General features: G+C 36.8%; 1 protein-coding gene and 1 pseudogene across 2 annotated transcripts; one reads left to right on the forward strand and one right to left on the reverse strand.

The window, feature by feature from the left end:
- The first annotated feature begins 4868 nt into the window (after positions 1-4868).
- LOC147870246 (uncharacterized) lies at positions 4869-9217 on the forward strand. Its single transcript, XM_087338265.1, has 2 exons — positions 4869-5183; positions 5376-9217. Exon 2 carries the CDS (start codon positions 5852-5854, stop codon positions 9041-9043), a length of 3192 nt encoding a protein of 1063 aa, XP_087194391.1. The 5' UTR covers positions 4869-5183; positions 5376-5851; the 3' UTR covers positions 9044-9217.
- A 3430-nt stretch (positions 9218-12647) lies between these two features.
- LOC147870247 (splicing factor U2af large subunit A pseudogene) lies at positions 12648-13433 on the reverse strand (annotated as a pseudogene). Its single transcript, XR_015530862.1, has 4 exons — positions 13141-13433; positions 12989-13049; positions 12791-12903; positions 12648-12710 (listed from the first exon to the last, which is right to left on the reverse strand). The product of XR_015530862.1 is annotated as a splicing factor U2af large subunit A pseudogene (transcript).
- Between the last annotated feature and the right edge of the window lie 13905 nt (positions 13434-27338).

A 27338-nucleotide genomic window follows, 5' to 3' on the forward strand; every position in this document is an offset into this window, starting at 1 on the left:
TATAATTTGATAAAAAACAATATTATGAATCTTGAAGTACTTGATGAGTTAATGTAATCAAAAGGGAAACTGTCAAGGTAATTTGCAAGCATAAGATGTTGGAAAAGCACAACAATTTCTCTATGCCCACTAGGAAGCACATTACACATGTAAACTATGGATAAACCCTATAAAGAAAACATGTGACTCGGGCAGTGACTGGCAAGATGGAGGTTGTGGAAAAGGAAGCTGTTTATTTTGGAAGGATGAGCAAGGATGTTCTTGAGGGTTGAAGCAAAAGGTCATGAGTGGATAAGGACAACTAATTTTTTCTTGGTTGTCTATGTAGGAATTTTAAGGAAAATGGAGAGATGGCTGATGTGGAAATATTTGAAGCACATCTTTTGTTTTTAGTTTATACAATGATGAGTGAAGATGGTGGCGGAGGCAGAAGCAAATTTTAGTGAGGGTCTAAGGAGAGTGGATTTTAGTAGAGAACTAGTATTTTCATATGCTTGAGGAAATTAAGATTCTTGCTCACATGAATCATGAGAATGTTCTTGCAGTGAGAGAATTTATACCAATTGCTTTGAGGATTAAAATACATTCATTCGGCAAATGTACTTCACCAAGATTTGAAGCCAGACAATCTATTAGTGAATGAAGACTGTGATTTAAAGATTGCTGATTTCGGCTTAATTCGAATATGTGGTAATAAGATGATACAGATAACCAAAATTGCTTCTGAATGCGAGAGCTTACAGTGCAACTGTGGATAGTTGGTTGGTTGTACCCCTTTTTCCTGGCAAAGATTGTGTACATCAATTTAGCTGACCAGATGAGAAGAAATGGAGTTTTAGCAAATCCAGTTGGAAATGCTTGCAGTCATACAACCATGGTAGATAAAGGTCAAATATATTGTGAAGCCATGGTGATGAGAGTTTATTTATATGTTGATCAGCATGCGAGAATGGAAGAAGATGGATGAACATTGGGTCTTAGCCAATGATCACATGAGATGGGAAAAAGAGTCATGTATGTGTGTCCACCGCTCTTTGTAGTCTTCTACTTTGAGTCTCTGAGTTTGTTATTGGCCCATCAGGGCCACAACTTTTATGATGTTGTCAAACTAATCATTTTCTCATGTATGTAGAATTTATACTAATGAAGAATATTGTTTTGGAAAAAAAGAAAAAGAAAACATGTGGATTGTTAGATTTTTTATGCATTGAAAGGATTTCTATGAGCAATCAAATGATGTGTCATTGTTCTCTTTCATAAATGGTTCCTAATTTACAATTGAGAATGTGTGCATCGGGCTACGTAAGGCAATAGTTATCATTAATTATTAGGCTATCTGGGGAAATGCCCCCCTTATTTTCATAATTGTGAGAATACATTGCCCTAAAAATACAAAAAGATGGATGGAAAAAAGAAGGCGCTCCATTCAGCATTGTTCTAGCACCACACCACAAATTTCTGCACCATTGCCACTTGTGATCGGGTGTCCAACAATTTGTGATGGAATGTATCCCTAAGGAGTCCAATTAGTGATTGTGATGATACTTCCATTTCACATTTGTGTTCTAATACATTGTTATAACAATTTTGAATTACACATCTATGCATCTCAACGAAATAGCCCTTTCCATATTATCATCGTAGAAACTTACCTATAGATGGTGTAACAAACAAAGAGAAAAAGAGAGCTATGTCAAAATCTACGTCTCTTTTTATTTACTGAGTATGCATGGGCTTTGAAAGATGGTTTTAAATTTAAGAAATTAGAATTGTAACCATGATTTCAATGATTTAATTGTATATTTAGGCAGAGCACTACGTTACATCTTAAACAATTGTTTTTATTTTATTTTATTTCCCAAAAAAACTCCTTCCATTAGTTATAAAATTTTGCATATGAGAGTGTTACATCTTAAACAATTTAACATAGCGTTGTATGCTTTCATGAATAATCTTATTAAGTTATATCATGCTCTCTTGTCTTTATCTCATAACACTTAGGTCATAGATGTATCAAATGACCAGAAAAAATCACTTTGAAGTTATGCCAATGTTACTCACAACCTTTTCATTCTCATACCATATTTAAATGGAAAGAGGAGTACAATAGATTGCTACAATAAAAACTCTATTGTCTTCTAATGAATATCTATGTTGGCTTTGTTAAAATTCAATTACTTTTTCCTTTAACAAAATCATCAAAGTTCATGAGTTTAATCAAAATCATCCATGAAAGTGAAGGCCAAAGGTAAATAGTAACATCGCTTCCAATATAACCTATCATTTGAAGGACAACTATTGAGACCGCGATATCTCAAACTTCGAGCAAGGGATTGTCAATACTTCCATGACATATGCCAATATCAAGAAGATTTTAATCAATCACCATATCTACATGATAACCTCCTAAGGTCTTGCGGATACACATGGTTGAACTGAAACTTGGCAAGTTTATATTTGTTCATTGTGTTGTCAGCAAGTCTTGTGACAAGATGTCATCACATCCGTCCCTCCCATACTAGGGTCACAACTTTTATTTCTCGTAATTATTCAATCAAAGATCTTTTTGAATTATCACATGTCAATTTTGAGAATAATATAAATTTTATTATTCCTTAACGTGAACAAGTGTGGCAAAGGTCATAATGTCAAAAAGTCAATATACAATAAGTAATGAAAGCAAAAAAAAGCAAACCTAACACGATGAATAACCATGGTTAGGGTAGAATCAATGCCATATTATATATACAAACAAACTGACTCTATATGTCTATAGAAAGATCATTTCTTGCTTTTGGAAGGCTACAAAGTTTAGTTTATGTTGGAATAACACGGTACACCCTCTGACAAGCTTGACCAAGCCAACAAAGCATGGTCTAGGAGCAAACCACATTTAAGGTTGAGAACTAACAAAGGTTGAGGCAGAGGCCAAACTATGGTTAACTTAACAACCGTCTATAGTTATGGAGGTAAGATTATTTTTCAAAATTTATGGTTGTGAACTTCTCATTCATGTAAAGCAAGCCTTGGATACTGACAACCAACACAAAGTTAAATAACATGGAATAAAGCAAGAAAAACAAATCTTGACCATGGCCACGTGAATCTAATCATTATGGTTTGTTTGTTGCTTGATTACATTGGTTAAGCTCATACGTAAGGTAGAAAACAATACTTAGTCTCGGTAAAAATGGGTAGAGAATTGCTAAGGACAGGTGTGGCTGTTATGCCAATAGCTTGTAAAATTTGGAGACTTGGTAATGTACAAGACTCTTAGTTGGATGCTTATTGGAAATGGCTATGGGCCATGCAAATTCCTAAAAAGTTGTATTATTTAGATGGTTGTTGATACATTATGGCATTCCTATGAAGTCATCGATGCAAGGGCATTGCCATGATCTAAAATGTGATAGTTGTGGTTCTCCCATTGAATTGGTTCACCATGTTTTATGGATATGTCCTGTTGCTAGAGCAGTTTGGAAAAGAATGTTGAGAATTCTATATCCCATTTTTTGTAAACGTGTACACATGGGGTTTTGTGAGATGGGGAAGATTGGCTGAAGAAATATAGAATTATGAAAAAGAGTATGTTGATTTTCTTCTCCTCTCTGATGGAAGACATGTATTTGAGGTCTCTTATACTACAACAATCCATTGTTTGGAAGAGGACAAGGCATGGTATACGATATCTTCTTTAGTAGTTTGGGTATTGTGGAAGGCAAGATGTAAAAGTGTATTTCAAAAAGTCAAACAAAATGAGGTTGAGTTAATCAAGGAGATATGGTTAATGCTCCTACATACTCAAAGAGGTCAATATGAGGCAATAACAAGTGAGCCTAAAGGTGTGATTCGTAAACAACAATTTTGAGAAATTTGGAAAAATGTAGTGGTCTTGGAAGGACCCTACACGAGGGCTTTTGATGCTTGACATGTTGGTTGATGTGGGTATGAGGGTTATAATTTACTATATGAATTCGTTGTAGCCTTTGGGCATCTTTCCATTAAAACCAAGGTGAATCTTTATTTTTATTTTTATTTAAAAAAAAAAACTTAGTCAAGTTAACTTGAACTTAATGATGCTTTGTTTCATAATCTTATTGATGGTTAGAACAATGAAACAAACTGTGGTTAGGTAGAAAATAAACGATGGTGAACTAACTTGATAATATAACCATGGTTTGCTTGTTTTCTATGCATACATTGACAACAATGAAACAAATAATGGTCTGCATAAGAACAAGCCGCTATCAATCTTAACCATGGTTAGGATGATAAAGCAAACCATGGTTAGGGTAGAAAATAAACCATAACCAACCTAACTTGTTAGCACAACCATGATTTGTTTATTTTCTATGCAAATCTTGACCTTGGTTACAATAAAACATAAAACAATATTGTCATGGTTACAATAGAACATAAACCACAGTCAACCTATCTTGCTAGTTTAACCATGGTTAGCTTTATGAGAAAATCTTGACCATGGGTAGAAAACCGTCCACTACCATGGTTAGCTAGGAAAAAACAAGCATGGCCAAACCTAAGTTCATAGCTCAACCATAGTTACGATTATAAACAAGTTAACAACCATGGTTAATCTAAACTTGCTTGCATAACTATGGTTAAAACGATGACCAAACCATGGTCAGCATTGTGATTAAGTAGAAAATTATGGTTAGCATTGTGATTAAGTAGAAAAGTATGGTTAGCATTGTGATTAAGTAGAAAACTAATTGTGGTTAACCTGAATTGCTAACTTAACCTTGGTTTGTTGATTAAGCAAATCTTAACCATGGTTAAGTTAAGAAGTTAGGGTTTGAATCATACAGCAAACACATACATGATACAAGCAAACATGTTCACATACATACATGCATGCATACATACATACATCAATACATCCATAGAGAGAAACAGAACAGCTGATGATGGCATTGTTTCTTGTACCCTTTGAACCTTAAAACAGCACAGAGAAGCAGAGAGAATTAACCCTAATTTCACACAGGGTTCTGCACAAAGCAAATGTTCTTCACTGACACTTCATGGAATAGCAGGTGGGTGTTATAATTGTTGCTGTGGACATAGAAAAAGAAACGCAGGCAGAGAGAGAGAGGGAGAAAGAGAGGGAGAGAGGGGAGAGAGGGAGGGAGATACAAAGAGATGGACAATAAAGAAGAAGGAACAAGGTGAGTCTTTCTGCTCTTGTCCCCTTTTTCTCTAGATCTGATCCCTTTAGGGTTTCCATCGCGTTTTTCATTTTAGTGGTTTTTGTTATTCAGAGATGAAAATGAAACATAAAATTTCTCAAGTTTTTGAGAGCCTCTGTTTTCATGGCACCGATTAAACCCATTTCTCTGTAATTGGCTCTTTTGTTTCAGGCATTTTTATACCCTTGAAAAAGTGATCCAACAGAGATGAAGAAAGAAGGAGATGAAGAATCAGAAGAAGAAACATTAGTCTGTTGGATTGTAACTGGGAAGAAGATCATTGAGCCTGAGAAGCCACAGCAAAGAAGCTTACTTGAAGACAAAGAAGAATTAGAGAAAAGGAATAAGCAGAAGAAATAGAAGATTAGAAATGATTGTAAAAGAGAAGAACTAATAGTGTAATGGAGTATATTATGGAATAAGCTCTTCAAACCCTAGAGATTGCTGAGAAGAAGCTAAGAAGAACAGCAGTAATAGTATTATAACAAAGTATAATAGAGAGTAATTTCCTTGAGCAAGAGAGATCATAAAGAAAAGCCTTGGTTGTAGTAGAAGAAAAGTGTATAATCATGGAGGTTAAAAAGGAAGAAACAAAGCTTGTTTGAAGAAAGCAGAGAAGAAGGCTTTGAAGAAGAAAGAGTCTTGTAATGGAGTGTAATAGAGAAGAAGCTCTTCGAGCAAAAGAGATAGCAGAGAAGAAATTATCCTTACAAGATTACAGTGGAGCTCTCAAATTGCTTCAAAAAGCCATACAAATCTATCCCGGTCTTGAAAACACAGCCCAAATGTCAGCTGTTTTGGATGTCCATATTGCAGCTCAAACCAAGATCAACGGGTGTGAAACTGATTGGTATGGAATCTTACAGGTTGGGGATACTCGTGCTGAAGAGATAATGATAAAGAAACAGTATAAGAAACTCGCCTTGCTTCTTCACCCTGACAAAAATAAACTTCCTGGGGCAGAAGCTGCCTTTAAGCTCATTGGGGAAGCTCTACAAATACTCTCAGATAAGCAACAGCGAGCTATACATGATTCTAGAAGAAAGCAAATGGTAAGTAAAAGCACCGTGAATAGAAGCCAAAATAGAGGTCAAACTACTAATAAGGCAAAAAACCCCTCCGCGGCTTCAGTTTCAGCTTCTCTCACATTCATGACTATTTGTCCTGCTTGCCACACTCGATATCAATATTACCGAGTTTACGAGAATCAAAACCTTCTATGTCATCAATGCCGAACCCCTTTTGTGGCTAGAGAGTTTTACTCTGGGCCAAACATCAACAATGCATTTCCATGGCAACAACAATTCACGCAACAGCAGCAACAACAAAGGTTTAATGGATCCACTCCAAGTGTATCAAGTACGACTGTTGACTATGTCACTCAGATGATGAAAGAACGGCAATATATGGATGCAAACCTAAGTGTTAAAAGGAAGCGGGAGGATGAAGAGAGAGAGATGAGGAGAATCGAGAAAGAACGACAAAAAAAAGCTAAGGCAGATCAAAAGGCTCAAGAAGCTATAGAAAGGATGATGAGGAAGAAAAGAGAGCAAGAAGAGAAGGCTGCAGCGGCTAAAGATAAGAAAAAAAGGAAAAGAAAACGTGTATCGGGGAGCAGTAGTGAAGAAGATGATGTAACTGAAGAGTCTTTAGATGGTCTATCTGATGAAGAAGTAATCAATCACGTGGTTGATTCAGGAGCTGCACCGAGAAGATCAGCTAGGCCTCGAAGAAATGTTACATACAAAATTGATGTTAGTGATGATGATGAAGATCCTTCTGCCAATGCTAAAGAAGAGATTAAACAAAATGAAGGAGAGAAGAAGAATGAAGATGATGCTCAAACTGGGGATTCAGTTGATATGCAAGAGAAACAGAAGCTTGCTGATTTTTTCAAGGTCCGCATAAGATTGAGTCTCAACCTACAAAATGCAAATAATGCTAATGCTACTGCTAACGTTAGCGCAAATGTGAATGGGAGAGCAACAAGCTCAAGTGTGGATACCAAAGTATCTAAATCTGCTGATGGTGTTAAGGAGAGCGGAAAAGTTTCCTCAGAGGATTATTCAGCACTTTTAGGGAAGGATAAGGATTCTGTAACGGTCAAGAATGCATGGAATGAAAAGTCAAAATCTCTGTTAGAGGATCACTCTGCTTTCCAAGAAAAGGATAATGATATGCTAAGGGGGAAGAATGTTTTGAAGGAGAAGTCTAAATCTCCTTCTGACAATTACAGAGTTTTTGAAGAAAAAGATAAGGATTTGATAAGGGCAGAAAATATACTAAAGGTGAAGTCTAAATCTCTTTCAGAAGAACACTCTGCTTTTGAAGAAAAGGATTTGGGAAATTTGAAGTTGAAGTCTAAATCTCCTTCAAAGGACTGTTCTCCTTTGGAAGAAAATGATTCGGGAAGGGAGAAGCTGAAGTCTAAATTTCCTTCAACGGATTACTCTGCTTTTGAAGAAAAGGATAAGGATTTAGGAACGGAAAAGAGTGGTATGAGGTTGAAGCCTTTTGAAGGAAAAGAAAGAACTTCTATGAACTTGAAGTCAAAATCCCCTTCAAAAGATTATTTTTCTTTTGAAGAAAAGGATTCTGGATGTGGGAAGAATCCTGTCAAACTGAGGTCTAAATCTTCTTCAAAGGGGTACTCTGCATTTGAAACAGAAGATTCAGGAGGGGGGAGTTTGAAGTCTAAATCTCCTTCAAATGATCACTCTCCTATTGAAGAAAGAGATTACAGAATGGAGAAGAATACGAAGAAGTTAAAATCTAAATCTCCCTTAAAGGATTGTTCTTCTTTTGAAGAAACTGATTCAGGAATGAGGAAGAGTACTGTTACATTAAAGTCTAAATCTTCCCCTGAAGAAAAAGATTATGGAAAGGGGAAGAATGTTGTGAAGGAACAGACTAATTGTCTTTCAAAGGATCATTCTCCTTATGAAGAAGAGGAATATGGAAAAGGGAAGAATTCAACGAAGGATAACTCGAAATCTCATTCAGAAGATTACTTTGCCCTTGAAAAGGATCCAGAAAGGTGGAAGAAAAATCAGTCAAAGCCGAAATTCCAGGAAAAATCAAACAAAGTTGAAATTTTGGATGTGGAAAGTGATGAACCAGAAGAAAAAGAGTCAGAACAAGAAACAGACCAAGAGTCTGAAACAGAATATGAAATTGAGGAGTCCAAGAAGAAGACATTCCACGATTTCAAGAAGGAAAGAGTGGAAAAGGATGTAATGTCTGGCCAAATATGGGCAGCCTACGATGACATTGAAAGCCTACCAAGATACTATTTTAAAGTGAAAGAAATACACTCTCGGGATCCTTTTAAGGCCAACATCACATGGCTTGATCTAAGAAATATGAGTGTAGAACAAAGGGCACTGAAGGAGCGTGGTTATCATCCAGTGTGTGGAGCTAACTTTCGAGGCTCCTCTTCTCAAATTGTCAACTCAGTTGATATCTTTTCGCATGTTATTAACTGGGAGAAGGGTCCTAAAGGGACGATTAAGATCTACCCAACAAAAGGAGAGGTTTGGGCAATATATAGGGGCCGCAAATCGGGTATTCTTTCAAAGAGAAAGTCATCATCTTTTATGTATGATATAGTAGAAATAGTGGGCAGTTATGATGAGCAAACAGGGGTGACAATTGCTTATCTAGTGAAATTGTTTCATTATAAATCTGTGTTCAAGTCCTCCAAAGTCATATCTAGTATACCGGCAGAGGAGTTTTACAGTTTTTCTTACCAAGTTCCGGCACATAGGCTGAAAGGAAACGAAGCCCCAGGTATCGAGGAGGGGTTTTGGGAGCTCGATCCGGCTTCACTTCCGAGATAAAGAGTTCTTTTATTTTCCTCACAATTCAGATGTAAAATCAAAGAGATGTAATCCATCCACATAATGGGTTGGTTAGAATCTTCAATGTATATTAGTGTTTTGGGCTAAAACAAAACAGTTTTTTTATGTAAATATGCACTTCGGGAAGGTGAGATTGAGGCTGACATTCATTGATTAACTGTTGCCTGCAATAGAGGTCAATCTTGAGTGCATATGGAAAAACAAAAAAACACATTGATATGGGAGCCCATGATATTATTGATTCTGCTTTCAATATGAGGTGTGCAAAAATATCCATGTTGAGGTTACAAACTCTTTGAAAGAATGATCTTTCTTGTGGTGTAAAAATCGAGTTTTTATGGTCTTTCTTGTGGTGTAAAAATCAGTATGCTGGATTGGGCTGCATGTCTTTTAAGGAATGTGGAAATCAACTTTAGAGGTAGAAAAGATGATTGTTTCTAATGCAGTAAAGTATTGCAAAATGCTTTATTATGTAAAATATCTAATGGAATGTTAGAAACACCCGACCACACTTTTTTAACTTAAAACCTTTTAATGTTATATATATATATATATATCACATAGTTGAGGCTATCTTCGGTGTACAAAGATAATGAGGTCACATCATTTTATGTTTTCATAGTAACCATTTTGTTTATTGGAAATGTTATAACATTGTAATTTTATAAAATTTGAGATCAGCTCAATTGGCATTGTTGTCTGTAGTACAAACTCCTCATATATGCCATTATTAATGAGTGATTCTCTTCCAGTATAAACATTTGTAATTGAAAAGAAAAGAATAATAGGTATGTCAATGTTAACCGAAATGCTTGCAATCAAGTCAACTACATATTATGTCAAATTAAACCTAGTTAATTACATGATTAGTTAATTAATTTGAGGATGTGTAATCATACTAGAGAGCAACACTTCTATGTTCTAGCTTTGGTTCATTCCAATTTTCCTTTCCACACCTTTCTAAAGATGGGCTTGTGTTACTAAATCTCATGCACTTCAACAACATGAACTGCAACAAAAACACGTGGTCCAACCAAGGAAAGAGTAAACACAATTCTTAGTTCCCATTCTAGTTAGGAAGCATCTTGAGGTCTTGAGTTTGTACATACGCTGGAAAGAATGTGTACATTACACATTAGGGCATGGTTCCACATCAAGAAAAACATCTAGTGGTTTTAAAATTAAGTTGGACTTTCATTGAAGATTTCAGTACCTACTATTGTAGTTGTAGTCATACTTGGCATCCAAAACTATTGTGCTCATGGAGTTTGGGAACTCAACTTAAGGAACCTTATTCCAGAAATTGTGTTATTACTCAATATACATCTTAAGCATTTGTTTCCACAACAAGAGGTATACTTGTTAGTTGTACAACTTACTGAATACAAATGGTTTAGTTTTTGAACAATGAACTCGGGGATAATAAATGGAGGTCTATGATTCATGTATGCAATGTATGTCTGATGTTAAATATTGCAAATACCTTATATTAAGTGCTAACGTAAACCACTTTCTCAACCAATAGAAGTTCGAACTAATTTGTATTCAGTGAACTAATCTCTAATATACACATTAATGCAAACCAAAAACATTCTAAATACAAGCATGATAAAGACCTTAACATACCAAAGGTGCAATATTCTAATATCTACCAAAACCACAATGTTCAGATCCTACCTTAACCAAAACTAAAAAAACTCGTGTCCATGAAAAATACAAACTGCATTTCAAACAATGCCATATTTGACCCCATTAGCATGCATGTCTAAATTTATGCATAAAGCTAGTATGTTTAATCAGACAATATAAAATATTTGAAGTAGTCGCTATAGAGAATATTTAACTACATACCATTCTGGAACAACCCTTCATAATTGCTTCATGCTCAAAAATCTTGCCAGTTGATGATATCAATGATTAAAAAATACAAATTATTGGAACTTCAACAAAAAGTAAATTTATAAACTATATTATGGATTCTAGATGCTTCCACGGTCATCATAAGAGAAAATAATCAAATAATTATATAAATTTTACAGGTCAACCGATGACAGAGAAGTCCGACTATATGTACAAAAAAGAGGAGAGGTTATTGGTCTAGAAGATTGTCTTAGCCAACTTGTTCCATGACAAGCAGCAGAGTTCAGACATCTATTTCTCTTCCTCGCCCATGACAAATCCATCACAACCAAGATGTACTACTTAAATGGAATAATCAACTTCTTTTTGAAACCACAAAGAACCAAAAATTGATGTATGATTGATCATTTATACTACAAAACATTCAAGGATGGAAGCCAGTAACAATACAACTTCATATGGAATCTTCAGGAATATAAAACTTGATACATGTTATCCTTTATACTTCAACACATTCAAGGTTGGAAAAACATGAAAACCATACAAATTCATGGGAAGCATTTTGTTGCAATGGCATTTTCCAAATGTTTAAAATGAAGAAAACTCACAGAAATAGGCTCAAAAGGATTTTAGTTTTACAGGTTTTCCAAATAAGGATTTAGCTTTCTTAGTTTGAGAGGCTGTATTCTGAAATATATCAATCTGCAACAATTCCGAAGTCACAAAAACCTCATTAGAAAACCAGCCTCTCATAACTTTTTTTTGTACATCATACGAGGCCACATCTAAGCTTTAACCTCCACCTTTTGGAAATATACATGAGTTGATCTTTTGGAAATATATATGAGTTGATCTTTTGGAAACATATATGAGTTTATCTGTGTAGTTATGTTGGTGTACTCATAAACCCCAGCAATAAATCACTACCAACGTTGTTGTGTTGGCACTTCAGCCATCTAGTTCTTTTCTTGCAAACTTGTATTCAGGATAGTAACTAGCAATGACTATATTGCCAGCAAACTTCCTCTGATGTAGAGAATTCTTAGCTTTGCTTGACCCATAAGTATTTGAATACTCAACAAAAGCCTGGCATATTAATGCAATATCAAATAACCAGAACACAAATAAGTGTTTTAATCAAAAAAATTGAGTGCAATGCCATAAAAAATACAGCCTACTTTCTTGGATATTCACCCTAATAGGCATGTGTTTCCTAAATATACCATCTCTAGTGTAAGAGGGGTATTCTAATAACTTTTGAAAATTTAGAATATTGTCATAAACATATAACAAGGTATGTGTTTCCCCTTAACATTATTCTACGACAAAAGTACCTTCCCAAGTCCAGGAACATGCCCTCCAGTTGACAGTTGACAGTTGACAGTTGACAGTTAACAAGGTCAAAACCACAAAGGCCTACATGAAAAAGAAAACTTTGATATTCTTTCAGAAAATAAATTCTACCGACATTTTAAGATAAAATTGAGAAAGGTGATCAAATAAGTGAAATATACCCAAATGATTCCAGTAATTCTCTTATCTGGGCTTCAGTTAGATAATAAGGAAGTCCACCAACAAAGACTTTATCGGGTCCATCTGCACTACTACATGTACTGCATGCACCAAATAATTAAGCAAAAACCATGCAAGAATACAATGAATTATAATGTTCAGTCTCCTCAAAAGTTACCCAGCTGTCAGCCCAACAGCAGCAAGATTATCGTCACTTGGACCCAATGTGGCAGCAATTATAGTCACTTGGCCTTTGGACTCTTACCGTCTGACACTGAACCAGAAAAACAAAAATAATTCAAACAAAATAATTGAATTGGCATTCACCATTTCATTCCACTTCACGTCAATTACCTCAAATACTATGCCATCCAATGACATGGCATTACTTGCTTCCTCTACAGTACGCATCTCCACAAATGCAAATTTCTTCTCATGGTTAATATAAACATTAACAACTGCATCACCTGGAACAATGTATTGGCAAACAAAATCAGCTATATTACAAGCACAGAAAAGTGATATTTTGCCTGTACATGGCTAGAGTAATACCTGGCCCAGCAGAATTTCGACCAATTGCAGCCATCACTTAGCTGAAAAATGTTGCTATAGTCTACAGATGAAACAGGTAGTACACATCCCTTAAGCCTTCATGCCCCAAATAGAAATTAAGTCAAGATTAAACACAGAGTCAAAAAAACTACCTGTTCATTGGCAAACGCAGACAAGCCTCCTACATAAACCCGTTGAGCATGCCTTCAGCAGCACAGAAAGTATTGGATCTTCAACACAACTTTATTTCACAGAACATCTCTACTTGATTTTCAACAATCAATTGAGAAAGATGATTTACAACGCTACAATCTAGAAAGTGTCCTAACAATTTTGCAATAACAAAAAGAAGAGATTTTCGGACAATATCACAAGTCCATCCTTTTCATCCCAATGTGCATGAGAACCTCAAAGGCACAAAGCCCCACCCAAAGACGAGACAGTGCAATTGCAAACTGAACTGGACAGCATATGCACAAAAGAAGCTGATACAAATCTGTAAAGAAAACCACAGAAAATATGTACTAGATGTGCAAGACTTGAAGGCATCACTTTCTCTTCGTTCAATGACTGAATTGTCCAACGGCTGTTAATTTTTTCAGGCACTGCTGTTGTATTCCTATATAATAATCAGCCTACAGAAATATGTATTAGATGTGTAAGACTTGAAAGCATCACTTTCTCTTCATTTTCATTCAATGACTCAATTGTCCGATGGCTGTCAATTTTTTTCAGACACTGCTGTTGTATTCCTATATAATAATCTGCCTAAACTGTTTCTGTTGTGGCGCTTCCCGGATTCTCCTTTTCTGATTCCACATTGCACATCTGTTCTGCCCTTTTCAGTTATGCCTGTTGAGCCCTTTGGATTTTTGTTGGACTCTCAGTGTCCAATCATGAACCTCCACACCCAAACCTCCAGCCCCTTATGGAATACACTCTTGTGTAAACGTCCTACACTCCAAGCTAATGCACCGAGACAAGCAGCCCATTAAGGAATTCACCTAGCGTATCAGTCTATGAACGAGTTTCACTAAATCCAACAATATACATTGATTCTTGTTAACAACACATGAGTGACATGGTTATCATGCATCACATGTAATGCATGCGCGCCAAATGGCAAACATGCATGTCTTGCACCCTCACATGCATCATATGCATGGGGGCATCTATAAAAGAGTGGAGGAAAAAGAAAAACGGGAATCAATCAATTGATCAAGCAAGTTATGTAATGAATCAAGAAAAGAATAATAATAATAAACTAGTTATCCTTTTGGTGATGTATCTTGTCCCTCAAAAATTGAAGTCAAGGATTCAAAATCTCGCTCTTAATCTGTTTCTAAATTAGAATCTCTCTCTCTCTCTCTCTCTCTCTCTGTATCTATCTTAAATACTTTCTCACTAAAGCTAGTACAACCTTCGAATCCTTCCGGTCCAGGACCTCGGTGGTCCCGCTTCATTTCGCAAACACGTGAGGATTTCCTCGACAACGTGACAACATTTCAAGAGCTTTATTTGACCATAGGAGCAAAGGAAGATAATAAGATACCATAAAGACCATAATCGATTGGACCACCTTAAGTCGTACATGAAAAGGCCAAAATTGACACCTCCAATACATAAACTTATCCTCCAACCTTTTGGATACCCACTTAATAAGTTTCACATAAAAAACTTCCACATCAATTGGATATCCAAAGTGACGACAAATCATACCACGATGTACTATCCTTCTTGACCACCTCAACCCTAACACATCTTATTTTGTCCATAAAATGAGGACAAATTTATGCATATTAATTCTCAACCCTTAAGTATTTGAAAACAATTCCCACACATTTCTTGTCTTACTAATATTTTCCTGATTAGGTGCCAAAAACATAATATGGTCATTTGTGAGAGGTTGAACAATACATGGCTTCCCTGATGGCAACCTTAGTCCAAGCAATTCTTCCTCCATAGCCATATTGTGTAACTTAACAAGAATAGGATGTCTCACAATAATGAATAGTAAAGGACTTACCGGGCACCCTTGTCTAATTGACCTCCGAATAGAAATCGGTTGTGTTACTCCTCCATTAAACATCACATGTGAAAACGAAACATCCCCTAATGTGTATATCAACTTAGACATACGATCATCAAAACCCATATGAGACATCAACTAATTTATAAATGACCAATCCACATTATCATAGGATTTCTTGATATCCAATTGTAGCAACAATAATTCTTGTTTAGACTCCTTTGCATAGTCAATTTCCATTTGAACATTTAAAATATTATGTAAAATGTCTCTTTTTGCGAAGAACCCATGTTGAGCATTATCAATAATAGAAGGTAAAACCTTATGCAACCTATTGGCCATCATTTTTGCAAAAATCTTGTACATTCCCCCCATCAATGAAATAGGCCTCCATTGAGCAAAGGAAGATGGAGAAGACACCTTCGGCACAAGCTTTATCAAACCAATCTTCCAAGAATGGCAAATTTCCCCTAATGTCCACACCTTCTGAAATAAAACCGTAAAATGCCCCTTTAACTTAATCACATATTTCTTAAAGAGTTCATGTGTTAATCCATCCCACCCATAACTCTTATCATTAACAAGATGTGACATGACATGTTCCACCTCATCCTCTGAAATATGTTTGAAGGTGTCCAACCTTGGACAGAAATGGTGGTGTACTTTATAGAGAAGAACGGAATTAAGCTTGGAAACATGAACATTGAAGCTAATTGGTGGAATGTAATTAATTCTGACAGGGATGTCAAATGTGTAGGGTCTATGATAGTTAATCATTTGTTGACATCTTGGCAAAGTACGTTGGATTTTCCTAACCTTCAATTTAATCAGATGGTTAGATTGGGTTTGGTAACAATTAAGGATGCTATGTTGGAGTCACAAAGAAGATTAATGGCTTTTTGAACAATAAGATCAACCTTTCATATTCCAAAAGGTTATAACTTTATTTGGGATAAGTTGCAACAAATACTATCTTCGTAAGAGTCAATTCCTGACTTAGATGGGCGATCTCAAGAGCTTGATTGGAGGTTTGTTGGAAATAAGAGATTGACTATGATCTGAACAAATGTTGCTTATCACAAGTTGATTGATAAACATAAGTGGTTGGAAGAATGGGTTATAAAGATATGGGGTTTTCATAAGCCCATTACTTGGTGCCTTCATGTGATCAATGCAGGTTGGTCTTCTCGATTGATGCTACAAGCCAAGGTATTTATTTGAAGAGTTATGGTTGGAGTTTTACCATTGGGGGATGCATTAAAAAAAAGAAACATTACTAGAGGATCGTATTTCTTTTGTTCCGTAGAATTGGAACATAGTAGGCATCGATTTATTTCATGCCCGATGGCAATGATGGTTTGGAGGCGTATCAATTTAGTGTGGATGTCTCTAACTGGAGTAAGCTTATCTTCCTTCAGTTGGGTTTTTGCACTTATGAAGAACAATGAACCAATGCCTCATTTTCAAATGATTTTTGAGTTCTTGAGGTATTGGGGGCTATGGTTCAATTGGAATATGCGGAATGCCTTCATTTTTTATTCGCAAGTTGGGGTGAGAAAATATGTTCTAAAGTTAAAATGACTTCTTTTGCGGCAATTGACAGTGCTAGAGAAGTCACGAAATCGCAACCATGAAGAGAGAGAACTCTTCAAGGTCACATATCATCATATTCGCCAAAGATCTTTAGCATAGGTTGATCCAGAATGGAAAGGTCTCTGAAGCGAGGGAAGAACCTGCGAATCCTCTACCTTCTTGGTGTTCTTGTAGTTGAGAAGGTTGCAATGTTTTACAATTTTAACCAGTACATTTCGAGAGCAGGCTGCAATATGCATGGTTTTTGCATGTCACGCATAGACAGAATATACATCAGTCCGACACTAGAAAAATTTGGAACCAATGTTGAAATCATTGCAGGGTTAGCCTACTCTGATCATATGCCGGTTAAGATAACGCTAGAAACGTAGAGGAGACCACCAAGGGACTGCAATGTGAGGATCAACAAAAAACTTTTTGAGGATGTGGAGGTGAGTAGAAATATAAGGCGTATATGGGAAAGCAATTTGGTTGGATGTGGCGCACTTGATAAACTTCGAGGGAAGATTATCGAAACGTCAACTTATCTCCATAAGGCGACGAAAAGTAGGATTACGAGGTCTAACGAGGAAGAAATGTGTTTAAGGAGATCAATAGCGGCTGCCCAAAGGCTACTACAGAAAGATCCCCGATGCCAATGGTCTAGGGCAGGCCTCAAGGCTGCCAGAGAAACGTTGCAATGCTTGATTGATTGCATCCAGAAATACGATGTTATTTAGGAGTTCGGCTGCATGGTGGAGCAAAAATGGGGATAAGGTGAATAAACAATTTTTCATGCATAAACAACCTAGAACAAACTATAGCTACAATCCGAAGCTGGTTAAGGAAGATGACTCTATCTCAGAGGATATTTCAGAGATCTTGGAGGCGGTCACCTCACACTATCATGAGTTGCTTTCGGATAGTTACAATAGCCCCGAACAACCTCCTATGATAGAATATGTGCTTGAGGGAATGCAACATAAAATTTCAGATGCGGCACAAGCTAATTTGGTGAGGCCTCTCTTGGAGGAGGAGGTGGCTGATGCTTTGGCAAGTATTTGTAGAACGTCCTGCCCAGGCTCCGATGGGTTATCAAGAGATTTTTTCGAAAAATTTTGGGACGTAATCAAGGTAGATTTGGTTGATGGGCTAAAGGAGGCATGGGATGTTGGGTACTTACCTGAGCAATTTCAAGAGGGGATGATATTTCTAATTCCTAAGGTACAAGTTGTAACAACTGATGCAAGGCAATGGAGACCAATCACGCTGCTAAACACAATATATAAGATATTTGCTAATATACTAGCCAAGAGGGTAAAACCCTACCTGCAGGAACTAATCCATGTTGGACAAACAGGGTTCATGGAAAACAGATGCATAATTGATAATGTGCTGACATTTTGGGAGGCGATTGCCTTGGCAAAGAAAACCAATCAGCACATTGCTTGTCTCATGCTTGACTTTGAGAAGGCATATGACAGAGTTCGGTGGCCTTTTTTAGATAAAGTCATGGAAAGGTTGGGTCTACCTTTAAAATGCCGATCAATTACGCTAGCCCTTTACAAAGGAAGTTCGAGTAGGGTGTTAGTGACAGGGCATCGTGGCCCATCGATTCCATTACGTAGGTCTGTTAGACAGGGGTGCCCGTTGGCCCCCTATCTTTTTTTATTTATTACAGAAGCATTCTCTTTCTTTTTGAACAGATCGGATGCAAGAATAAGAGGTTTAGCTATCCCACATGCGAGTAAGGAGTTGCTGGACTCTGAGTATGTAGACGACACTATGCTTTACTTGCAAGGGAATGATGCTAATTTACAGAAGACGGAAGGACGGATTGAGTGGTTTTGCAATGCATCAGGGGGGAAAATTAACTAGAACAAAAGTAGAGGATTCTAGGTAAGTTCAAACCCACGACCGTTATGGTGTCCCAACGTTGATTTTCAATGGGTCCCCAATGGCATGGCTGTTAAGTATTTGGGTTTTTTGGTGGGAGTTGAGACACCAAAAAATTAGCAGCTTGATAAGGTCAAAGACAAAATTAGAAAAAAGCTTCGGTTGTGGGCATCAGTAAAGCTCTCCCTTGCTAGTAGGGTTGTGGTGGTGAACCATATTTTGCTGGCCACCATGTGGCATTCAGTGGCATGTTGGATGTTAGACAAAGCCTACATAAAAAATATTAAGGCAATGGTGAGAGGCTTCTTGTGGTCGGGTAGAGACAATGAAAAGGCATCAGCTAAAGTGGCGTGGGGTTGTTTAGTTAAGACAAAGAATGAGGGAGGACTTGGACTAGTGGATCCGGTTCACCAAAGTAAGGCTCTACTTGGTAAGCTTTTAGTGCGAAGTTTACAACCCGGACCAGAATTGTGGAAGGTGCTCCTTAGGAATAGAGTTTACCTTTGGTGTCCCAGGAATGGTGGTCCTTGGCAGGAAAATACATGGTGGTTGTTCATCCCAGCTCTAAAGTTGAAAGAACCGGCTTAGCATGGAGGATAGAGTGGTTCGCGCCATAATGAAGGCATGGTCAAGTTTAAGAGAAGGGTTAGTCTTAATGCAACCAAAAACACTAGATGAACAGCTACGACAACAGTTGTTTTGGAACCCTAGGATTAGAAGTGAAGATGGTAAGATGCTTGGACAACAAAAGTACTTGCCTTGGGGGAAGATGCTAGGGTACAAGATTCAGTCGGTACACGATTGGGAGGTTTTCAGCATGAAGAGGCGGACGGGTCAGACTGTTAATTGTAGGATTATTGGAAGACTAGCGAAGGTAATCCAACTGATAGATGGGGTTGTTGATGGATTGGATAAGCTGCCTACGAAAGAGACAGTTTGGTCGGGCAGGTTTGTAGGTGAGGGTGACGCACAACGTAGGTGCTCAACTAGCGAGGAACGTTTGTGGGGTAACCAAAGTTCTTTGACAGATGATGGTAGGTGGATGGCAGTGTGGGTGGCAGTGTTGGAGGGTAAGTGGTGGCAATTGAACCCATACCCTAAGACCCTGGATCATGATTGTAAAATATGGCTTTACGATAATAAGTCCTTATATGATTTGGAGTGGGACCCATTGGAGGTTTGGTGGCAGACACCAGGAACAAAAAACTTGAAAAAGTTTTTTGAATACAATACCAAGCTAGGAAGACGAATCGTTGGCTCCAAAACCGTGGATGCTGGAATGATTCGCAACAGTTGGAAGGATAAAGGCATTTCAGATGACGATTTGAAGTCGTTTTGGAGGAGACTATGGGCATTGGATATGCCAGAAAAAATTAAGGCTTGGCGGTGGCTTCTTAGCCACAAGGCGGTACCTGTAGGCGAGTGGTTGAGCTCTCGTGGTGCTGAGGCTAGCTGTAAGTTATGTGGACAGGCTTTGGAATCAATCTCTCACTGTTTTTGGAATTGTACAGAGGCGATTAGCATTTGGAGTAGAAGCCTTCGAATTGTGGCAGCCTGTGGTGTGAAAGGGAATGTTGTGTGGGGCTCAATACAAGGGTTGTCCTTAAAAGGGGAAAGTTGGGGTGAACAGTTAACCCACAAGGACATGGATTTATAGTGCAGGGCGGTAGCATGTTCCAATGTGATGGTGTGAGGCCAGGCACAAATTCTGAAATTTTTGAGGAGATTTGGCTTATGGTGGCCTGTTTGACGGCCTGGCACATCTGGATCAGATGTTGTAAGGTTGTTTTTCAGCAGCAAAAGATCTCATGCGGGGAGATGATGTTAAATATCTAGTTTGATCTTGTGGCTTGGTTGCGCGGTCGGTATGATTCGATTCAAGGGGATTCAGAAGAAGCAGAAAGGGCAAGGTCAAAGTTCTTGCTGAAATGGAGTAGCTCTCCCATGCTAGTCAAATCTTCATCCAGGCCTAAGTGGAATTACCAAGCACCTAGGTGGTTGTTTCCACCAATGGCTCCCAATATTGTACATGGGTTGTAATTATGTATGTATAGTTGACACAAACGTGTGTTAGGGAGTTGTAGAGTAGGGGTAAAATAGGGTTTAATTCAATTTTGCTTGAGTTAAGGATCGGTTGAGTTTTTTTGTTGTTTTTGGTTGATAGTTTTGGAGTTGTTTCTCCAAGTTGTATATGTTGATCCCATTGTGGATTTGGATAAACTTTGTTGTATTCTATTTGCTAACTAATGCGAAGTAGTGGTTTTTTTTTTTGGAAAAAAAAATAACAATTTGATTTGTTTTTTTCGCTTTCCACTCAATTACTAAGGCAATAAGGGTTGGCAAAAATGTTCCTTGTAATTCATTTCCAAAGTTCCATGTCAGGCCATTCAGAATGGCCTTTTTAACACAATTCTTGCAAGTGATTTAATCAGCATTGTGCCTACCAAATTACCTTTCATGTGAATCTTATTTTACACAAAGTAGAGGTTTGGTTCTATCAACAACCATCTGGAATAACAAATGGAGTCCCAAGTAAGCAAACTATGGAAAATCTTGCCAAAAGACTTTTTTTTATATTAAAGTTTTGCCTATTCCATGAGAAGGTTTTTCACATATTCTCCAAATGGTTATTTTCAATTGTTTTGGAGAATAGTAGTGATATTTGCCAAACGATAAGGAGGAAATGGTACTGAAAGTTGGAGATATAATGCCTAGTATTTGTATACTCTTAGGGTCTCACTTGACATAGGTTTGCCCAATCACGCATGCTTGACAAATCTAGGATCAATCATCTAGTCATGCTTTTCTATTGTTGTTTTCTATATTTATCAATAGGATATCCCTTACCTTCCCAAGTGCCACCTCCCTCCCCCACCCCTTAAAGTATGTAGTCCATTTTGTCGTACAATACTTTACCAAAATATTGTCATGTGTTATTTCTTTACTCACAATTCCAAAATGTATCCTTGCCTTGAGAACGTGGAAAATACACCCTCAAGAAAGAAAGAAATATACTTGAACGCCTTTCACAAGGCCAAAATGGCCTATAAGACCAAACAAGAGATTGCATCTTAAGTGGTGTCTCATCTTTGAGAACAAGAAGATAAAGTTGTGTGTGTGTGTGTGTGTGTGTGTGTGTGTACATAGTAGCATCCATCCTATAGTCCAATATTAATGCTTCTTTAAAAGTCTAGTTTTCTATATTTTCAAAACAACCCCATGTAGTACATATTACCCTCTAAGTTTTTCAAGCATGCCTAGAATTTTCATTGTATCATGAACATCCCTATGTAATATATATCGGACCAATACATATATCATCCCTAAGTTTTTTGAACATTTCTAAACATCCCTCGCTCCAAAGAAAAAAGTCAATTTTGTTGTGAGATCTTATGTTACCACGATACTATTGTTAATTTTTCCTTCTACAAGATTAACCCTAAGTTTTTTGAGCATTCCTTGAATACCCTCTTAGTAGCAAACACATTTGTTGTATGGTACTTAACCAAAGCAATATTGTGAGTTCTTCAAAAAATTGTGCTTTTCTAAAATAACATGACTAGCCCATATATGCAACACATAAATCATATTTATATGATCACACTTCCATGGCCCACAATACTAAGTTTTTTCAAGCATTCTTGCAATACCCCAAGTAATGTAATCAAAATTGTAGTGTGGTACATTGCCAAAATACTTTCCCAGATTTTTCAAACTAATTCATGTTTTCAAAAACTGCATGAATATCCCTTATGTAGTATATATATTGTATTTATCGAATAACGCCACGTTTTTTCAAATATTTCTGGCATGGCTACCATCTAAGGTAGTCAATATTTTTGTACAATGTTTAACCAATATGCTAGCCCAAGTTCTTCGGATGATTTCTAGATTTCTATAATCATATGAATACCTTTTGTTTCATGGTATACAATATTATCATTCGGATAACATTGAACTTAGTACGATGGATACTTTATATTTCATAAAGTTGTTGTGTGCACTCTTTAATTAGTACTGTTTGAAACTTTGGTAAATGCCTAATGAGCTAGGGGGGTAGCTTAATGGTTTGCACTTTATTTTTTAGAATTGATAGGTCTCATGTCAAAAGAATTCGAGTATTTCTTTGAAACTTAGGGATATTCTTGTAAACATATAACTTGTAATAGGGATAGCTTAATTGCCTGCACTCTCTTTTTAGGACTGATATCATCAGACTTTCTACGACAACTTGTTGAGTGGTTGTCTTCTTCAATCTTTATATTTCATGGTTCTAAACTTCTAAAGTCAAATTTTAGGAGCCATCCGGTTGCATGATCTCGAATAAAGTTCCAAAGGCTTTTAGAGTAAGTGTAACATCAAACCCATTGCTAGAAACTAAAAACCCTATTATTTTATCGGCTTAAGCATGCATTGATGAGTTCACACTAGGATGCCCAAATACATTTCCTCCCTAATATTGCCAGGTGTTACGGGCATGACCATATAATATCCCGTGGTGAGAATTTATCGTAATATTCTATACACGTGGATAAGTGTGAGGGTTAAACGAGAGTGTAAAGTAGGGGAGGATTACTTTTAATCCTCGGGATTGAGACAACCCATTAGGCCAAGTGTGAACTTGCCTAGGGGCCTTGGGTATCGCTATAAATATGAGGCCTAGCTACCCTCATTTCATCATCTTTTGACTACATCAAGACCCTAACGTTGTGGTGGTCAACTCTTTTAGCGAGCGTGCCAGCACCAGGTACAACTCGACGCCGTGGCAGTGGTATGGGACGCCGATCGAGGCTCAAGTCCGTCTCGATCCCTTCGCTCGGGGGTGGTCGAGTGGATCGGCAACCTTCTTTCTCTCTCCTTTCTATCTATCTATCCTTTTTTCTTATCATATGCTTACGTTAGATCATAACTCTAACAACAGGTCTTTTGTTATGATGTTTACAAACGTAGATATAGATGGGGCATATGAGCTACAAGACACAATGTATGAGTGAACTAACTTTGTCTGAAACATTTTCATTATGGTGAATATCAATACAGTTTGACATACAGGATGTGTCATACATGCTTTGAGATATGATGTATACATGGTTTGAATCAACATTAGTCAAAGCTTTTGTATTATGGTTGATGGCAATAATATTGTCATAATGGTGGTTAAACCTTTTGGACATATTACTAATGCAATGTGTGTTTTCCCGGGTATTGAACATTTCCTTTTCTATTATATTTGCAAGCTTCGCATGATTAGGTGGAGAGTGTGAAGATTTTGAGAGTTTGGTGCAAGATTTGGGTGTTATGGGAATGCAAAACAAAAATATCAAATATGGAATTCTAGGGGGGGGGGGGTGGAGATCATTGTATCGAAGGGTCAATTAAGATATGAGAGCCAAACGAGGCAAGTGTGTATTTTGCTCACAAGCAAATTTCACACTATTTTTATGCATAAGCACATTTGAGGTCCTTTAAGAGTTACCACTATCAAATTCCACCGAATATAAGGGGATTTTGTATACGAGTTCTATCTTAATAATGCTCTTACCAAAATAAAATAAAATTTGACATTTTCCAACATCTAGGGACTGTTTTGTTTAAGATGATGGCACTTTTGACTTTGGCTATGTGCATAATCACCCACATTAGAGGGGAATGGAACTGATATTCCAAGCATTAGGGAGACATTGATGTCTTTCCATGTAATCGTGCACCAAATGTTGGTTCAATGCAAGACATACTAGGTTAGAATTATGTGCCTCGTCTCAATTTGTCAAGTTTTTAGAATCCTCAATCAGTAGCAAGCTAACCATCCAACTTGTATGTTGTTTTGTAGTACCCCCAACATGATGATAACACCATTTTCGCAAAATCATCACTTCTCTACATGAAAACCAACTTCAAATTCGGTTGATCCAATGCATGCTTACATCAGTTAGCCTACAAATTGACCCATCCTTTTTCAAGCTACTGTATCCAATTAGTGTAAGCATCGAGCTTTTGAGGCTGGATTATTAATGTATTGAGTGAGGTTCCTTGAGAATTTAGTGAACTTACATTGGAGAAGGAAGCAACAATACAATATTTAGTGAAATCTTATTTTTCACTCAAGCAAATAATCGCACCTCCTAATGGGATTGCCCTTTGGGCAAACCTAAAAGGCCTCACATGATAATTATTACGAAATTTGTATTTCCTCGGAAAAGAATTGCAAATCGCTAGGAAAAGTGAAAGGTTGCAAGATTGAAGAATTTTAAAATAAAATAATGGTTGCATATTTTAGGGAAGGACAGGGGATGTTGTAAGACTCAGGAGGTGAATTCTTGATGATTTGGGAATTCTGAAGCTCTGTGTTCCGTTCAAGACATATATGTCACTATTCTGAAAAAGGGGTTGATGATTACTTGAAATCCCACCTATTTTGTAGGTTGTAGCTGATATACCTTTTTTTAAAACTAATGGAAGGATATTTTGTTTAAAAATAATAATAATTCTTGATGATTTGTACACTTTTTGCATGGCAAGGATTATTTGTTACAAACAAGAGCCATTCACTTAGTTAATCATAGATCATTTAGGTACAAAATTTTTAAACAAGGGCATGTGTATAGGGTCATTAAATACACGTGGAAATAACTTTGCGCTCAACTGAAATTGAAAATGAGGTGTCCATACACATAAAGATCTAGAAGTGTAATGTTTGTATATATATACATATATACATACACACACACACACACACACACACACATATCATATATGGGTATGTAATGCTACAAATAGATTCGGAAATAGAAGCAAATACCATGCAAGAATCTCATGGATACATGAAAAGTTTAAATGTTTAATATATATAGCTTCAACAATTGAAGGTGTGCGTTAAAATGTGTAATTAAGCAATTAATATAACTGTAGTGAATATACCAAAGTTGAAGAAACTACTATTTATATTGGCAACTACGATACAATAGTTTTGATACATTTAAACAATAAAAGGGTTCTCACTTAATGGCTAAAGGACATCCGAATGGAAGAGGTAATACAAGGAGATGTTGAGAAGGTTGGTTTGGGTAGAACTATAAGAAATATATGTGAGGCCTACGCTATGGGCCGATACTAGATACAATTGGGTGAAACTTTCACTTCAATAGCATGTGAGGCTCCAATATTGTGGATTATCTTTTAAAGGAACAACGAATGGTTTCATAAGTAATATAATGTTTTAAAGTAAACAAGAGTCAAGAAGTCATTGTATGATCATGTTGCCTTAAATATAAATGCTCAAATCTTGTATAGCCCCCCATTCTTGTCCATGTTGAAAATAACCATTTGAGAATCCAACCACAAAAGTAAAGTGAATATGTTGTCAATGTATAGGTATCATTAGTAGATGTGAATTTGCCGATAGACACTCGTGCTCATAAGCAACTCTTTGCAAATATTCCACTCGATTTATAACAAAATGTCATTTGTACTATATTGAAAATAGCATAAAGTTCTGATAAGCACTTTTTTAGTCTCGAATTAATCTCCCCCCCCCCCTTTTCTCAGCCATAATTTTATCTTAACCTTCTAATGTTTGAGTGAAAGTATTGAGCCTTTATATCCAGCACTTAAGCTCCATTATTAGTAGGTGTGGTTAATTAAAATCAAGAGTAAATACTCACTAGAATTTTGTATAATTTCTTGTTGCTTTCCTTTACTTTAAGTTGCCTTAAAGTTAATAATGCCTTTATTGTATTTGTTAGTTTATAAGAGAAGGACATGATTAGAGGATTTACTTAGGTTAGCTCTTTGGGTGCTTGCTAGGTACACATTGAGAGTGGTTGACACCCACTTCACATACACTTGGGTGCATATCCATCCAATCCTATGCACCAATTTGATGCAAAAGGTGACTATTAGTTCATTGCGTTGACCAAATCCAACATGTGATAGGGTGGAAATGGTAGCACATCTCCCTTGCGTTTAGTCTAATCGTGTAGGCGTGATACATCCAACTAATGCTTTAAAGTTCCCACCACAAATATGGTTTAGTCAATGAAGGTTTTAACTTCTAGTATATAACATTTTAGGATTATTTCTCAAATATTTACATCAATTAGACACCTTGTAGCTAAATTTAAGATTGTACCACAAGTACTATCATATATTTGCTCTTGACATGTTTGTTCATACCATCAAGTTTTCCCACAAAATAATGTTTAGATGAACATCCTTATTCATAGATGTAGCAATACCTATTTGGGGAGAGGACGACTATCCCTACCATAATTGAGATATGTTGTATACTTTTGTTTGGAGGCTGGCCTTAGATGTTCAGATCTAACACATGCTTCATTGATCCAATCACTAATTCATGGGAGGAGATGTCGGGGTATATACTTACTCAAAATGAAAAAGTCGAATTGTGTAAGCATGAAAGATGACTACATGACAAATTGCTTAATGAGCAAACTTCTTGTTAATTAGCATATAAACTCGTATGAAAACCAAGCACTTGGGAGGCAATCTACATGTAGACTATGAAAATGTTCACTGATTGAGTTCAAAAAGTTGTCTCCCACATTAAAATATATGGTTTAGTGGACTATCACGGCTTTTTAGACGCAATCGAGTCTAGTATGCTTCATGAATCATAGGCAGCTAGAGGGAAAGTTACAGTAAAGCCTATATTTCGAGGTCGATTCTACTTTTAAAAAAGAAAGTCTTATTTATTTTCCCCACAAGAAATAACTGACACTTCCTTGTGGAAATACGACCAGGGTTTTCTTTTTGTGTGTGACATGTGCAGCATCGAAGGTTGTCACCCAAGGAGTTGAGGTTTTATTTTCGAGAAGAGAGTGGGAGGGGGGGAGT

This window comes from Azolla caroliniana, unplaced genomic scaffold, assembly GCF_043228905.1.
Source record: "Azolla caroliniana isolate FFs.n. ecotype wild unplaced genomic scaffold, voAzoCaro1.0.p SCAF_1, whole genome shotgun sequence".
Classification (NCBI taxonomy): Eukaryota; Viridiplantae; Streptophyta; class Polypodiopsida; order Salviniales; family Salviniaceae; genus Azolla; species Azolla caroliniana.

Excerpts from the sequence above, each read along its gene's own strand:
- LOC147870246 (XM_087338265.1), top strand. The coding sequence starts at position 5,852 with ATGGAGTGTAATAGAGAAGAAGCTCTTCGAGCAAAAGAGATAGCAGAG.